The following is a 15359-nucleotide window of genomic DNA, read 5'->3' as shown; positions in this document are numbered from 1 at the left end:
GTCCCAGCGTGAAACTGACCATCAACGGCAAACAGCCAGCCGGTAACAGCTTAGCGCTGACCACTGCTGGAGCAGAGCCAGCAGGTGGGAGTCGGAACGAATGAGGAAAGAGCAAGAACCCCTTCAATAGTGTGCCTAAAAGGATTGAGGGAGATCCCACTGTGAAATTTCTTTCCCTCTCTATCTAGGATGTAGAGGGTGGAAATGAAACTAAACGCTCTCTTGAAATCAATTCTTTAGGTTTTGGCTGTAGGTATCGTACAACTTGTGTGCATGTACAGAATACTGCATATGTACACACAGAGCTTTTGGTGTTGCGGAACAGCCTTCCACTCTGTTGGCATCTAGTTGTGGGCAACAGAGTATAAAGACAGTGCAGACCTCAGAGCTGGAGCCCTGCCTGTGAGTTTATTGCATGCCCACAGCTTGGATCTCCATCCTCTGTGAACCAACACCAGGCCGGCAAATGCCTGAGAAGTGATAGTGAGAATGAGTGAAAGCACTGAAGCACCCAGAGGAAAAACAATTCTGGCCTGAACCCTCAAATAGCCCCATATAACAGAGCTGTCAACACCCCCAAGTTTGAAAAATGACAGAGAAGAGCTCACTGTTTGTAGGGTTACAGATAGGGCTATCAGAGGCTTGTGGATGAACCGAGTGAAATTATGTACATCCAAGGGAATACATTGATTTCTGCATAAAGACTGGTACTTTAAAAAGGTTTGAATGTTAAGATGTAAAGACCAAATCAATCCTGAATATAGCTCTAGTCCTTTGATTAGGTTTGATCGATGACTACAAAGATGGAATGAGACTCATTTTCATAGCTGTGATCATCGTTTCCATCAGCTATGATGACCTTGTACTTGCCAAAGATCTAGGAACAAGAGAAAATGAGCAGTCAGACAAGTGTAGAGATTGTAAACAAGCCAACATTGTAGTCAGATTACCTGAACCACTTTATTTGGCGGTGAAACTGAAAGTGAGCACAACCGTAATGCTCAGCAGTAATCCCTCATTGCACGACCACAGCAGGTACGTTGAACTGTTTGTACTCTGATGGGATTTTGGACCGAACAGTTTGGGGAACAGTTTTACCGTTTGCTTCCAAAGAAGTTTAGCTAAACTTAGAGTTTGTTTAAAACCTGCATGATCAGCTGACTGCTCATGTTTCTTGCCCCATCAGACTTTTTAGCAATGTTTTTGCATTCAAAGATCTCGGCTATTAATTTGGTGATTGTGGTGAGCACAATCGTATTATTGCGTATAGGAATACATCTGAAGACCCAAGTTGTGATAAATTAAATGTTTAAATGTTTGATGAAGGTTAATGTGGGACTATTAACATGTGTCCTGGCAAGGTCGTTGAGTTTTAGAGAAAAAAACAAGACCTTAGAAATCTTTAGCAGCCATTCGATAGACTGAAATTGAAAACCCGGAAACAGTGTCTGGTCAGCTTCCCGTTAAAATCCAAACAAGATCACTGTAACATTTGATTAATCTCAAGTATAATAACAGCACACGGTGTCTAGACGCCTTTTTCTAACCATCTCTTGCGCTCTCGTGCTTGAATTGCTCTAGTTTCAGTAGACTTCTTGAGTGAGATTATTGTGAGACAAAGTCCTTTGTCCTCGTGTCTTTAGAACTTGTGCAAGAACAACTGCTACTTCATTGTTAATAGCGTCTGGGCTATAGTTGGTTACTGTCTGTATTTCATTCCTATATAGCAAACCGCACTGTCTCAGTTTCTGTCTCTTAACCGTCCTCCGCTACAACCGCTCATCTGGTCAAAAGTGCCTCGGGAGGAATGGACCCACCATTATCTAAAAGCTCTGAGTTCATATTTTACAGCTAACTGTTCTTTGCTTCACTCGACAGACCCTGGGGACCATGTAGGCACTGGAGTTCTTGATTAAAGACAAAAAATGTAATTAAACTGATTTGGTAACACAGGAGACAACACACTTGAGAAAAGTGTCAGAAAACAAACGCAGTGCGAGCTCCGACATCCCGGGGTAGGGCGCTCCGGCTGATGTACCAAATTCCTCATGGGAGATCCATTTCCACTTGGCTGGCTGCGGATCCAATCAGCAGGAGAGAACTCCCTCAACCAAATGTCAGAGAGGAGGAGGCCACTGAGTCACCGCCTGGAAGCATCACCCTGACTCGCTCGGCGACAATCCTTTTTCAATCCGTGACAGCATTGGAAATGCTAAATAAATGTAATGGGTACCTGGGAAAATGAGTCATGTGTCACTGACCTCCACGGTCAAATCTAAATGTCAAATTGAACAATTACGCTGTGATGCTAATCCCTATGTTTGGGTCCATTTACACAGATTACATGAAGCCTAATACCCGCCCGCCTAGCGCACACAGCATTGTATCATCCCGGCCAAATCTGTGCGGTGCAGTTGAGTGTGTGGAGTCTCGCTGATCGGCCATGTGTTTATTTACTAGTCAGTCCGTGCTCTCTGCTCCTCATCATTCTCAGGCGTGTCTTCCCATGCCAGCACCACCTCCTTCCCATCTCCCATAAACTATCGACAAGGCCGGAGCGATGTAAGGCGGCCATATTTACAGCCCTGAAAGCAATTGGAGGTTAACAATGAGGCCTGGCTGCTGCGGTTTATGAGCTGCAGTAAAATTGCCACTATGATTAAAATCTCTGTCAGGTGAAAGACAATGGTGCAGCCCTTTCTCGCAAGCCTCCTGTAGGTGAAATATCTCCTCACACTCGTCCTCCCTGGCTCTCCTCTCCTCTTCATGACCTCGATTGCAGGCCTTTACCTTGGCTAACTGGCTTATTACAGTGTCTTCTGTCTGGGAAAGTGCACTAGGAGTCGCTGGCCTGTCCTCTGTGTGTTTGTGTGACATTAGATACTAATGCATGATAGATTTATTGACCTGAAATTTTAAGACATTTTTCATCTTCTGTGATGATAATAAGCTAGGCATACACTGTACGGTTTTAGAAATGTTGTCTTCCTACTCCTAATGTACGAGTACATCATTTGCAATGTAAAGCCAAAGCTCCCGATTTATGTGCTCACACTGTACGGTCGGATTGTCAGCCACGACCTGAGTGCTCACACTGTATGTGTAAAATAGAAAAAAACACAGCCCGTCGGCCCCTGCGGACCGCTCTGGCTGTTGTCAATAAAAATTGGTTTGAAAGCTCAGAGGTAAGTTAAGTTTGTTAGCTAGCAGAGGTATGTACGGGTCACAATTTTAACAGGGCAGAAACGTGCCGGTGTAAGTGGACTCACCAGTGGCTAGGAAGACGTGGACAGTATGGCTTGTCCATTTTGCAGAGAGAACTGGAGGTAAGCTAGATACATTTTACTATATCTATTGTACATTGTTATCTTGATAGCTACGCTCTGATTACTGGAAAACAAGTAGAAAAAAGGCACTGACAATGGGGAATCAGCCCGTGGCTCTGCTTCAACTCTGCGAGAGCCTGTGGACAGCTAACCCATCGTACGACTCTCAAATGAGTCGTGTGGCTCAAAATTCAGGCCCGAAATGGGCGTATAGTGTATGCCCAACTTTAGTCTACAGAATGCATGTATATTGTATGACATTATGAATGTATAGTATATCGTCAAAAATATAATTATTGCAAAAATGCATTGCAATATCGTGATATTATTTTAAGGCCACATTGCCCACTCATTCATGGCATGCATGTGGCTGTCAATCTTGTTTTGTTCTTCCACAATTTTCTCAGTGTGTCTGTCTGAATAACCATCTTTCTAACATCCGTGACTGACAAGCAAAAAATACCTTTCGACACTTGCGTGCCCTGGTTTATCATCAAAATCAATATTAATGATTCCCAGTTTCATCAAATCTGCTCTTCTCTTCTGTCTCTTTTTGTCCTCCAGCCTCTATTTTCTACTGCGAAGCCCCAACCCTCCTCTTCAGCCTTCATCATTCTTCCCTCTCATCAGGTACGAGACATGAAGAGGCGGAGCCCCGAAAGCAATCTGCCACTGACAGGAGGAGCAGGGTGCAGAGCAAAGAATCTACACCTCATCCATATTAACTACACGCACACAAACATACAATCACACACACACACACATGCCACATACATGTTGATGTGTATGCACCACCTGGCTTCATATAACCTTAGTAAGACCGTCAGACAAAGTGGTGGCCACCTGGAGGCTCCCCTGGAGGTGGCACGCACACAAACTCACACAAACACTTTGTGACAGTGTAAATCTATTGCAGGTTTTGTCTTGAACAGCAGGTGGCCAGGGAGATATTCCATGTCTTTCAAAACATAAAAAAAAATAAAAAAGAAATTGGGTTCCTGTAATTGCCAACCCTGACACACTCCGTCAACTATTTAAGCAGCAATTTTAGTGAATTGCAGGCAAAGAAAGAAAGGTTCAGAGGCAAACATTTGCTGCTCAGTCGCAGCCTTATTTCACAGAGGCAGAGAGGAACGCAATTACTCTCTCTACAGACGATCCTGCTCCTCATCTTCTCTTTTTACGTGTGATTTTCTCTTGTTTCCTTCCATCCCCTCATGTCCTCCCTGTTGTCTGAACTCGCCTTAACCCCGCTTCCCTCTAATGTGCTCAGATTAACACTCTCTCTCTCTCCTGTCACCGCTTTCTCCATCCATCTGACAACAAACTGGGAGGCTCGCAGGACACATTTGCAAGGCTTCTATCAGAAACCAGCATCCACCTCTTCACCTTTACTCACACCAAGGAAGGATGCCACTTAGCTCTTTCTATCAGTTCCACTTTTAGAGGGGAGGCAGGAGGCAGAAAGTGTGAGAAACTGAGAGATGAACAAGTGAAAAAAAAGTGTCATTTGGAGACTTGATATGTGTTGCAGGTCTCACGAAAGTCCTCATTAAATTAATTTAAGCAGTAGGCGATGCACCAGTATCTTTCTCTATCTGTGTGTGTGTGTGTGTGTGTGTGTGTGTGTGTGTGTGTGTGTGTGTGTGTGTGTGTGTGTGTGTGTGTGTGTGTGTGTGTGTGTGTGACACAGTCCTTGTGCCCAAATGCAATAAGGTCATTCCACTTCCTTTTAGGCTGTCTATTAATCTTGAGTGCACACAGCCTTAGGAGCTTTTCTGCTTGTTTTCATCCATGCAATTTTGGTTTCATTGTCTGAAATTTCTGAAATGGCAGCTTTAGTGAGCTATTAGTGCAGCACAAAACATTAGAGGAGCTTAACAGAGATGGCAAACAAGGGAGAAGGGCGTCTGTCCCCCTGACCCACATTACAGCACATTAAACATACTAAATCATCCTTCTCTCTTTCTGTCGTTCTCTCTCTTAGACACCCACCCACACACACACACACACACACACACGTCTGGTGTTGAACTAACTTCGTCTCTCAGGCCAGGAAACACGAACTACAGCGCTGGCCTTTGGCACTGGCATTCTCTAAGTGAAGGAGCGCTCTCACTGGAGCGGCGTCACATCGACTCAAGGTGTCAATTATGTTGCTTCGGCTTTCCTCGAGATGTTGGTGCTGAATGAGCAGCGAGAGAGAAAAAGTGAAACGTGGTATGCTACGTACACACTTATAAAAGCACACACTCAGAGGTCAAGCACTGCTGGAACAAAGAGCTGGTAAATGGGCATGTAAATTATAGATGAATAGAGATGAACAGAAAAGTCTTAAGGGTGAGCTGTGTTGATATGCACACACACGCACACACACACACCTTTAAAATGATAGCTACAAATAAAGCAGTGTTATAGATAACCACAAATGGTGCTCAGTCTTATGGTATACTCTACAGATCGTAAATCCAACTAAGCACCTCCTGCAGCGGGCCAATTCTATCTCCTATATTGTAATTGTGATGATTTAGAGCGTGTTTACCGTCCGAGTACGAACACAGTTCATCTAAGTGATCATTATTTGAAGCAAACCAAATCTATCACCCGTCGTTTAGGGAACAAAATGACAAAGCGATGCTATTAAAATTCATAAAGGGCACGCCATAAACTTTCTGACACGTTTTAGTGACTTCAGCAGAATGCTTACGGCGCAGCAGAATATTTGAGCTTCGGCACGCGAGACTGACTCATCCTGAGACCCGCTTTTCATATGACTGTTACAGAAGAGGAGCTCTAACGCTATCAGGCAGGTTTACAGTTTAGAGGAGGGCCGTTCAGAAAAACCCCCGCCGGCTCCCCTTCATGACTCTTATCTCTACGAGCACATTTCCTAAAGCCTCCACTTAAATCGATTCTGAAGACGACTGCATTTTATGGAATAAGATATATCGTCTTCTTCTTCTCTCAGATGTTCCCCTTCGGCTATAGTCAACAGAAATACAGCGATATCAACAATTTGGGTTTTAACTTTAACTGTGTTTGGGTCTTAAACTCCTGCAGCCACAGCTTGTGTGTGGCCATGCATGTTTTGTGTGGTGGATTAGAGTGACATTACACTGCAGATCCAGGTCAGAAATCAGTGCGACCACTATGATATGATAGAGTGACATAGTTCGGGAGTTCGGGAGTGATTGACAGCCGGCTCATAGATAGCAGCTGGACGGCTCGGCTCTGATTGGTTGTCTGATTGTGTCTGTGAAATCTAGCAGATGCTATTAGGAGCACCGGAGGGCACAGAGGCACATGATTTTTTTTCAGATTACCTGTCTAATTTACTACAATCAGGATATAGTGACCGTTTTATAAAAATAAATAAATCTTTTTTTTATCATATTTGCTCCGTTTCTACCCGATGTAGCTTTAAGTCAAGTTATGTAAATTTTATATGTATAGCCAAATATCACAAATCACGAATTTGCCTAAGTTTAACTAACTAATTATGTGGTATATATAGATAGAAGCAAAAAAAGACTGATCATTTCTTAGAATAAACTGTACTGATACCAGTTCATAATTCATTAGAATTCATTCTACCTCCCAGCAGCTTCTCAGGGACTTCCTTTACAGCCCATAATAATGATCCTCTCTAGCGGACAGAGAGGTAAAAGCTTTTTATTATAAAAAAAAAAATACCAATAACTATCGGATACATCTCATTAATCTGTATCCGTCTACATCCCTTGCTCTACAATATCTTAGGCCTCTTTTACATCAAATATTCAACACAGCCCCATTGCGCGGTGAACATGTAATTACTGCGGATTGTCTGCCTTTGCGGCCTGATTCTTCGGCACCTCAGGTTGTTTTACAGATACCTGAGCCTCAGGCGAGATATCATTTCAAGGTAGACAGCCCGTCAACATGAGTGGCAAGTGTTGGCCTGGAAACCTGGTTGACTGAGGCTGAGGAAGGAGCGACTAATAATAAATTGCCTGCCTCAAGGCCAGAAGGTGAGTGGTGAATCTGGAGAGTATTGAAAGTGTCTTTTGACGTTACTGAAGAAGGAAGAAAACAGCTAGATACAATTGAAGTAGAGATAAAAGATTACAGCACGGGAGTACAGTGTGTTTGACTGATTGGTGTAAAAGCCTGGACACACCCAGAGAGATACAGTCTTATTTACAGTGGTTTTCAATCTTATTTTGGAATCAAACTCTGTCCTGTTGAGACCGAACAACCAAAAATAAGCAGTTCCTGACTGTAGAAGGCCCTTAATTATATTAGATATTTCTCTTTGTAATACACTTTAGCACTTATTCAGATCAGACTGTGGGTTGTCAACGTTTTTTGAGTGAGTTTTGATAATAATCCTCATTTGGACAGCTTGTTGGGAGCAACAGGAGCTCGTCATTTCAACACGCAGTTGGAGCTAATGTGCCCTGCAGGTTTTGCAGTATTTGGAACTTATCTGTGGGTAAAATTGCCGTGCTTAACCCTAAAATCCACCCACTGTCAGGGGAAATAAGACTTTAAGTGTCAGATTGTCTCGGTGGTTTACTGCTGCATGTACCAAGTGCTAATGATCTCTGGCGGTGGTCCAAACTCTCATATTCTGCTGTTCACTGTATCACTCAGCACAAAAACTATCACAGAAATAAACGTTTGAGGAGGAGGTTAGATTGCGTGATGTATTCACAGTATATCTTGAGCTGTGGCCTTCCTAAAGCTGGAAACATTATTCAAATTCAATGCAGTGGGTGGGGTCAGGAGGCTAAACTGTAGATGGGTTTTAATGAGCAAAGATGAAAAGTTTCAAAACAATGAAATCTGATTACAGATTCTGTAATGTTTCCCCATCTATAGTCAGAAGGATGTGGGTGTTTGTGTTGTCATCACATTAATATTCGCCTCAGAGTGGTGAGACAGAAAAGGAGAAAGACAGCGAGAGAGAAAGACTCACTGCAGCCTCGTCCTCCCTGCTGTCGCTGGTGTCCTCACTCTTGTGGTGTCCGGCCGAGGAGCGAGCGTCCCTCTTACGGCTGGTGTCCGTCCCCTCCGTCTGTCTCTCTCCATCTGGGCCAAGGTGAAAACATGGACAGCACTCAGAAAGCCAGCAAGCACCATTATCATCGCTATATTCTCACTGTCATCATCATCCTCATTGTCACCATCCTCATCTCCATTTTAATCATCATTAATAGCATCATTGTCATTCCCATCTCTATCATCTCTATAGCATAATTATAATTATGAATATCTTCATTACCATCATCATCGTGGTCAACAATAATTCCGAGCTATCGTTCACTTTCCCCTCCTACTAAGCCTCTCTAGTGTAATCAAACCCAGATAAAAGTTTCCAGAGAAAAAAGGAGATTAAGTGGGGAAAAAAAATTTAATTGGAAAAACGGAAAAGAGACAAGAGAGAAGAATAAAAAACGGTCCGGAGGGGAAATGTGAAGAGGGGGGGAGTGAAAATGGGAAAAAAAAGGAAGAGATCGAGAAACGGAGAGACATAAAGAATGGCTTTTCTTGCTGCGAAGTGGAGCTGTTAGGATGCTGTCATGCCACAGATGGATTATGGGAGTTTTGCTGCACAATGATGACAGTTGCCTTGGCCGGGAGAGAACAACCGGAATTTAAATCCACTCATTACGAGAGTGTGTGTGCATGCAAGTGTGTGTTATTTTGTGTGTCCGTCACAGAGCATATGGTCAAAATTGTCTGCCAGCAAAACACACGCTCATATACGTACACGCTGTCATGGATGATCAAACCGGAACACAATTCAATACAGGGCTGTAACAGGATACTCAGCACTTTACAAGGGCCTGGTTATTTGGAGTTACAAGCAGCCAATGGATACTCATAAGGTTTCCTATAAGGGTTTCTACCTCGACGAGGAGTTCATATAAAAAAGGGAATCCATACCCCATTCACTTCAATCTCTTTTTATTTCTATTGCACAGCATTCGATCCCATTTGGCTGACATTGGCTCGCGAATGCACAACACCGCTGCAGCTCCGATGGGCTGCCATAAAAGGTGGCGCCTGTGCCATTGACTCCCCCATAAAAAGCAAGAGGGAGGGGGACGGGGGGCTTTGTGGTGTCCCAAAAGCATTACAGCGAAAGTGGTTCATTACTGTCTGCTGAGCAGGGGGCGGCTGCAGTGCACACACACACACAAACACACACACACACACACACACACGGGGATGGATTGTGATTAAAAGACAGAATGGGGAGAACGGGTGGCTATAAAGCATAATGAGAGCTAATGGTTTTCCAATATGTCCCCTTAACAATGAGTCTGAGTGGGCTGAATTAGATGCTGTGTGTGTGTGTGTAAGTGTGTCTGTGTGTGTGTGTGGCAGGGTTGGGCTGCGGGGAGATTGATGCGGTCGAGGAGAAGAGGAGAAGACAGATGGGTGTGCGCGCTCACTCATCGTTCACGTAAAGCGACGGCAGATAAAACGATGAAAAACAATCAAAGAAAAGTGAAAATTAAAAATGAAAATGTAGCAACAGTGAACGTTTTCTTCTTGTACAACTTGATCTGCGTCCCATGAAAGTCTCCAGCAAACATAATCTGTGATGATGATTTGTTTTCCTCATTTGTTTGCACATCATCTCGCCTGTCTCCCTCCATTCCCTTTGCAATTTCACTGATTCCAAAACAACTGTAATAAAACTCTGCTTTGATCTGAAAAAATCTCCTTTTGCTTAAGAAATGAAACAGAGAAAATCGCAGTGTTCACAATCTAGCCGTCTAAACTGTATTCCCACTTTTCTCTCTGATTGCGTAAGGGTATATTATGTATGTATGTTTTCTGACTCAGGACAAAGTGCACTGGAAATGTCACCCCCAACTCCAAAAAAGAAAGAACAAAAAAACATAATACCAAGCAATGGAAGTCGCAGAAGCTTTCAGAGAGTGCCATTTCCTTGTCAAACAAGGCCACTTGAGCCACAGGAACCGTGCTGCGAAAACTCGACACGGACAGTCTAAGTACGTCCTCCGGGGTCGATCAAAGCTTCGCCAGATCAAAGAGCAAACACCAAAGAGTAGCCGTGCTCAACTTGGTCTCACTTCAAGCCCGACTTTCCTGCCATTGTTGAGCCAAAAATAGTAGGACACTTCAACTTCCAAGTTTTGATCTCGCTATGTAACTAAAACCGATTTCTTTTTGTACATGTAGATTTCAGTAGCGGCAGTAAAAAATGTGTCTGAATGTATTTAAATTTCATAAATATTACGTCCACCAACATGTCAAAAATCCAACAAAGATATTAAACAAAAGATATGATACTGCAATTAGAATATAACAAATCACGCCAAATGGAAAATAAATATCAAATCTGTTTTTTTATGCGTTTCCATTTATCTCTTGCCTCATTTTGCTGTTTATTTTTGTTCTTCCTCTGCGTACACACTGCATGAGTCACTGCATGAGTCAGCTGGCAGCACATCTACCCTTAACCGTTCATATGAGACTATTATGAGCAGGTGATGCTCCAGGGAGCCAGGTGAGACTCCCCTTTGCCTCGCCTCATTTATGTTTAAGTGATCACCTTAAAGATGAATGAGCACGCAGAACGCGAACATCTCACATCAGTCCTAACTGGAAATTAAATGAGTGACAGCTTCGAGTCTCAAAATAGAGACGGCAGACTGTGAAACTTCTGAAAATAACCCACAGTCCAAGATAACATGGTTCAAATTCATCATACTTGGAATAATAAGGGCCTTACTGTAGAACCTCCACCTTTACATGCTCTGTACAATAAGGAACGCATTGTATTTTGTATGCAAGAGAAATACTGAAGCAGTACAGATGGTCAAACTGACAGGCAAAATCCATCAGAGCTTTCTTTAATACCTCAATAAATAGAGAAAAGATTAACAGCATTAGAGTTTGACGGAAAGAGAATCACCTGTGGAAACATCAGCCAGATGACACGGAGCAGTCGACCAACATTAGGAGGCAAACTTCAACTAAGAATTCACTTTCAAATCATTTCTCCTCGTCTTCAAGTCCCCCAAGCATTGTCTTTTGAAGTCTGGGGAGAGTAATGTTTGAGTGAACTTCTTTCCTGAGAAAATAAGACTTCTTAAGCACTAAGAGTACAAACTCCATCTCTGCACCCTGTATGCAGAGCCGTAGGAAAATGAGTGAAGTGTAATGCGGAAATAAGTTTCCGCTGCTGTTTATATAATTTTAGTTACATTTAAATCATTAGTGCCCCATTTCCGGAGTCCTTTTATATGGATAAATGTTTGAAAAAAAATATAGAACATTCGCTGCTAATATATTCTTCTAATAAATTCTTCAACGATCCCAAAAGAGGAAGATAATGAGAACTGCAAAGCACTTGTAATGTGTGTGTGTGTGTGTTAAGACATTCTTTGCCAACATATTCCTTCTAGCACTCCTTAACACTCTTAAAAGATAGGTTTAAGTGTGTGTGTGAGTGTGTGTCCTGATTAAATGTATGCATACATGTCTCACAGGTATACATGCTCATGTGTAGTTTGTCAAATAGAAAGGTATGTTCCGCTATTATTCCGAATATGACAATATTTCTACTTTGATACAGGTCATGTAAAACTCGTATTCCATTTGGATGTACTGAATTAGGCCTTATTCAGAATGTATCATTTTCCGTTTAAGACATGTGGGATATGATGATATTATTCAGGTTTTAGGAGCATTCTTTGGAAATGTATACAGCGCATTCAGAATATGAGTCTCAATTGGGGGTTTCTACTGCAGTCTGTGACACACGGCCTCTTGCCTGTTTACAGCCAGCTCTGTGCGTTATACACAAACCAACTAGCCGACAGTTTACCAGGATGCATGCCCAAAAGAGAAGCTCACATTTCTGGTCGGAAGGAGAAACACACCTACGTTAAAATATTGTGAAAGACATGGATATCAACCGATTTTTGGATATATGCGCAAATATGGCAACGCCGACCTTTTCAAGAAGGTGGTTGAAGGAATGAACGAGGGAGGAACAAGTCCGCTACAGGTTACGTTAATCGGAGTATGCACGGCTTGATGTAAGCGTGAATATTAGTAGAATATTCATTTTCATTAGCCATGTAAACAGCTTAGTAGGGATAATGTCTTTTTCGGAATAAGGGCAACAAAAAAAAGGAAGAATATTTTGTGCATGTAAACGTAATCAGTGACAGTTACCTGCACTTTGTTATTGTTTTTGATTGTTGGTTTTGCTTTGTTTCCTGCTGGTATTGTTCCAACCAACCTTTGAATAGTAGGACTTATTGTATTTCAGTTTATTTTATTGATTTTAATATACAATATAATTAATGTTAACTTTTCAAATAGGGCTGTCAATCGATTAAAATATTTAATTAAAACAATGACAAATATTGTCCAGAAACCTTCACAGGTACTGTATTTAGCATAAAAATATATGCTCAATCACAAACTGCAGCCCAACAGGCAACAACAGCTGTCGGTGTGTCAGTGTGCTGACTTGACTGTGACTTGCCCAAAACTGCATTTGATTATCATAAAGGGGTCATGTCTGTAAAGGGGAGACTCGTGGGTACCCATAGAACCCATTTTCATTCACATATCTTGAGGTCAGAGGTCAAGGGATCCCTTTGAAAATGGCCATGACAGTTTTTCCTCACCCAAATTTAGCAAGTTTGAAGGGTTATTTAGCCTCCTTCATGACAAGCTGGTATGACATGGTTGGTACAAATGGATTCATTCGGTTTTCTAGTTTCATGCAATACCAGTATTATCACTCTAGCTTTATAACTGAGCCCGCTACAACCTCCAAAAGATCAATTGCATTATTGTGTTAAAGAAATTAGTGGCGTTAAAACAAATTTCCCTTTCAATGTCACTTTAACTTTGACAGCCCCAATTTTAACATTTAAATATGCTTTGGCAACATGTACAGTGTTACGTCATCCCAATAAAGCCATTTGAAAGGAACTGAATAGAAAGATGTGGTGCTGCAAATTGAATGAGTCATAAATAATGTGTCCCCTGCTGGCAGGAAGTAGAGGTTTGATGAACCAATCAAATGGTCCCGTGATGGTGAATGAGCTATACAAACCATGAGGTTGGTCCTGGCTGTTCTCCTAAGTAACTAACCAGCATGCATTGCTATCATTTACTCACCAACACAAAGTTAAAAAGGACTGAAAGAACAGGACGCACTGCAGGCATTACACAATTACACACACACACACACCATGATGCAGTGTGCAGCAGCCGAGGGCCGAGGTATAAGTCTGACGCCCCGTGGCAAGCCGCAGCGAGTCAGGAGTCAGTCCTGGTCCCTGGACTGTGACGGGACTTCCTCAAGCCTCCACGCGGGCTCTAATGAAGTAATGAAGAGCAGACTGGCAGGTTAATGGAAGCCAATCGACTACGAGCTCCGCCACCCGCCACCAGAAGACCAAGGCTGAATACTAATCATTTAGGAGTCTCCGCTATAGTGTTCTGCCTAATCTGTTCACTCCTAAAACTACAGCACTATTTACTGTGCAGATAAGATGGCGGAGAGCAACTTCTATAACCTCCAGAGGACAGAGATAGAGACCATTTCTTTGGAGAGTTAAGTCTGTGACGGAGTGTATTAAATACCACAATAAACAGGAGTCTTATCCGAGGTTTATGTGGGTGTAACCTGTAGATGGAGACAAGGATTGGGGGAACTTTCTCCAGCTTCTTCTACTTTTGAGAAATGATTAATAAGTTCACCTTGTCTGGCTGCCCTTTTACAACTAATGATATTCTTAACTCTATAGCTTTCGGCGAACTGCAGCTGTCGGAGCTCTCATCTGCGCTGTACGAGTGCCAGTTTATATTTATGCGTTTCGGTGTATTTGTGCGCATATATGCATACAATATATGCATGTGTGTGTGCGTGTTGCATCTCTGTGTCTCATTTTATTTTTGACCAAGACCGACAACAAGCACTTTTCAGTGCACGACGGCGCTCCGCTGTATGTTAAGTGATAGACAGAATGGTGATACAGCAGAATGCTAATCACAGAATCAAAGAAGTGAGCGCAGCAGGAGATCCGAGAACGGCAACGAGGGGCTGTTAGGAGAGGAGAAACCACTGAACATTATAGATGGAATAAAAAATAAAGCGGAAGTGGTTAAGTAGAAGTTTTAATTTGAACCTAATGTGTCCAGTCCAGTCATAACAAATTAGATAGAAGTTTGGGAGCCCTCAGGATCTGTTCCATGTAACAGCCCTCTGGTAAACAGGGGAAATAATAGCACACAGTCAAACACGGAAGCTCTTGGTGGTTACAGAACAACGCCAACAGTCATTATCACAACTCATTTGCCAGTGTTATATCAAGATTGGTTCCTACATGGTCTCTTTTGAAAAGGCACACTTAAGATTCAACGTTGATGGGGGACTAGCAACAGAACACAGCAGGGAAAGAAACACATTACAAATTACAGATTCACATTCAAATGTTCAAAATGAGGTGAAAAATCTATTTGTTCTTACATTCAAAGTACAAATTTCTAGGGTTTACAACTACCAAATATTTTCATTATTACACTACTGCCCATAGTACACTAGCAGTCTATGCATGTACTGTAGGTTAATGTCTGTGTGCATGTGGACTGGCGACAGTCTGTGTAAGTACAGTATGTACTGTATTGTATGCAGTATGTTATTTTGTATTTCTTAACAGCAGATACTGTATCTGTCCAACACAAATTTCCTTCAGGAGAATAAAGTCTATCTTATCTTATTCTGACTATGTTTTCAATGAATCGATTCACTCTTGAGTCTTTTCACTATTTTAAATGCATATATAATAGTGAAAAATGCCCATAACAAGTTCCCAGAAGCCCAAAGTGGTGCTTGTTTTAATCCGACCGACATCCCCAAACAGGGTCTGGAATTAACTTTTTTCTCTGCGTACCAAGTATATTTTTTTGTCTGCCACTCAAAATCTATGCTCTAAATGAAGGAATCACATTTTAAATCTGATGTCATTCAATGTTTGATATATT

The 15359-nt window shown here is 42.2% G+C and overlaps 1 protein-coding gene across 1 annotated transcript in view; it reads right to left on the bottom strand.

The window, feature by feature from the left end:
* Positions 1–15359, bottom strand: part of LOC141765925 (N-acetyl-beta-glucosaminyl-glycoprotein 4-beta-N-acetylgalactosaminyltransferase 1-like) — a 163703-nt gene that overhangs the window by 102921 nt on the left and 45423 nt on the right. Inside the window, exon 2 of the mRNA XM_074632235.1 lies at positions 8287–8399. Coding sequence (XP_074488336.1) covers positions 8287–8399 — 113 coding nt within the window. The remainder of the gene's footprint in view (positions 1–8286; positions 8400–15359) is intronic.

The sequence above is a fragment of the Sebastes fasciatus genome, chromosome 4, assembly GCF_043250625.1.
Source record: "Sebastes fasciatus isolate fSebFas1 chromosome 4, fSebFas1.pri, whole genome shotgun sequence".
Taxonomy (NCBI): Eukaryota; Metazoa; Chordata; class Actinopteri; order Perciformes; family Sebastidae; genus Sebastes; species Sebastes fasciatus.
The sequence above is the reverse complement of the archived record's forward strand: the minus strand, read 5'-3'. Positions and strand labels throughout refer to the sequence as shown.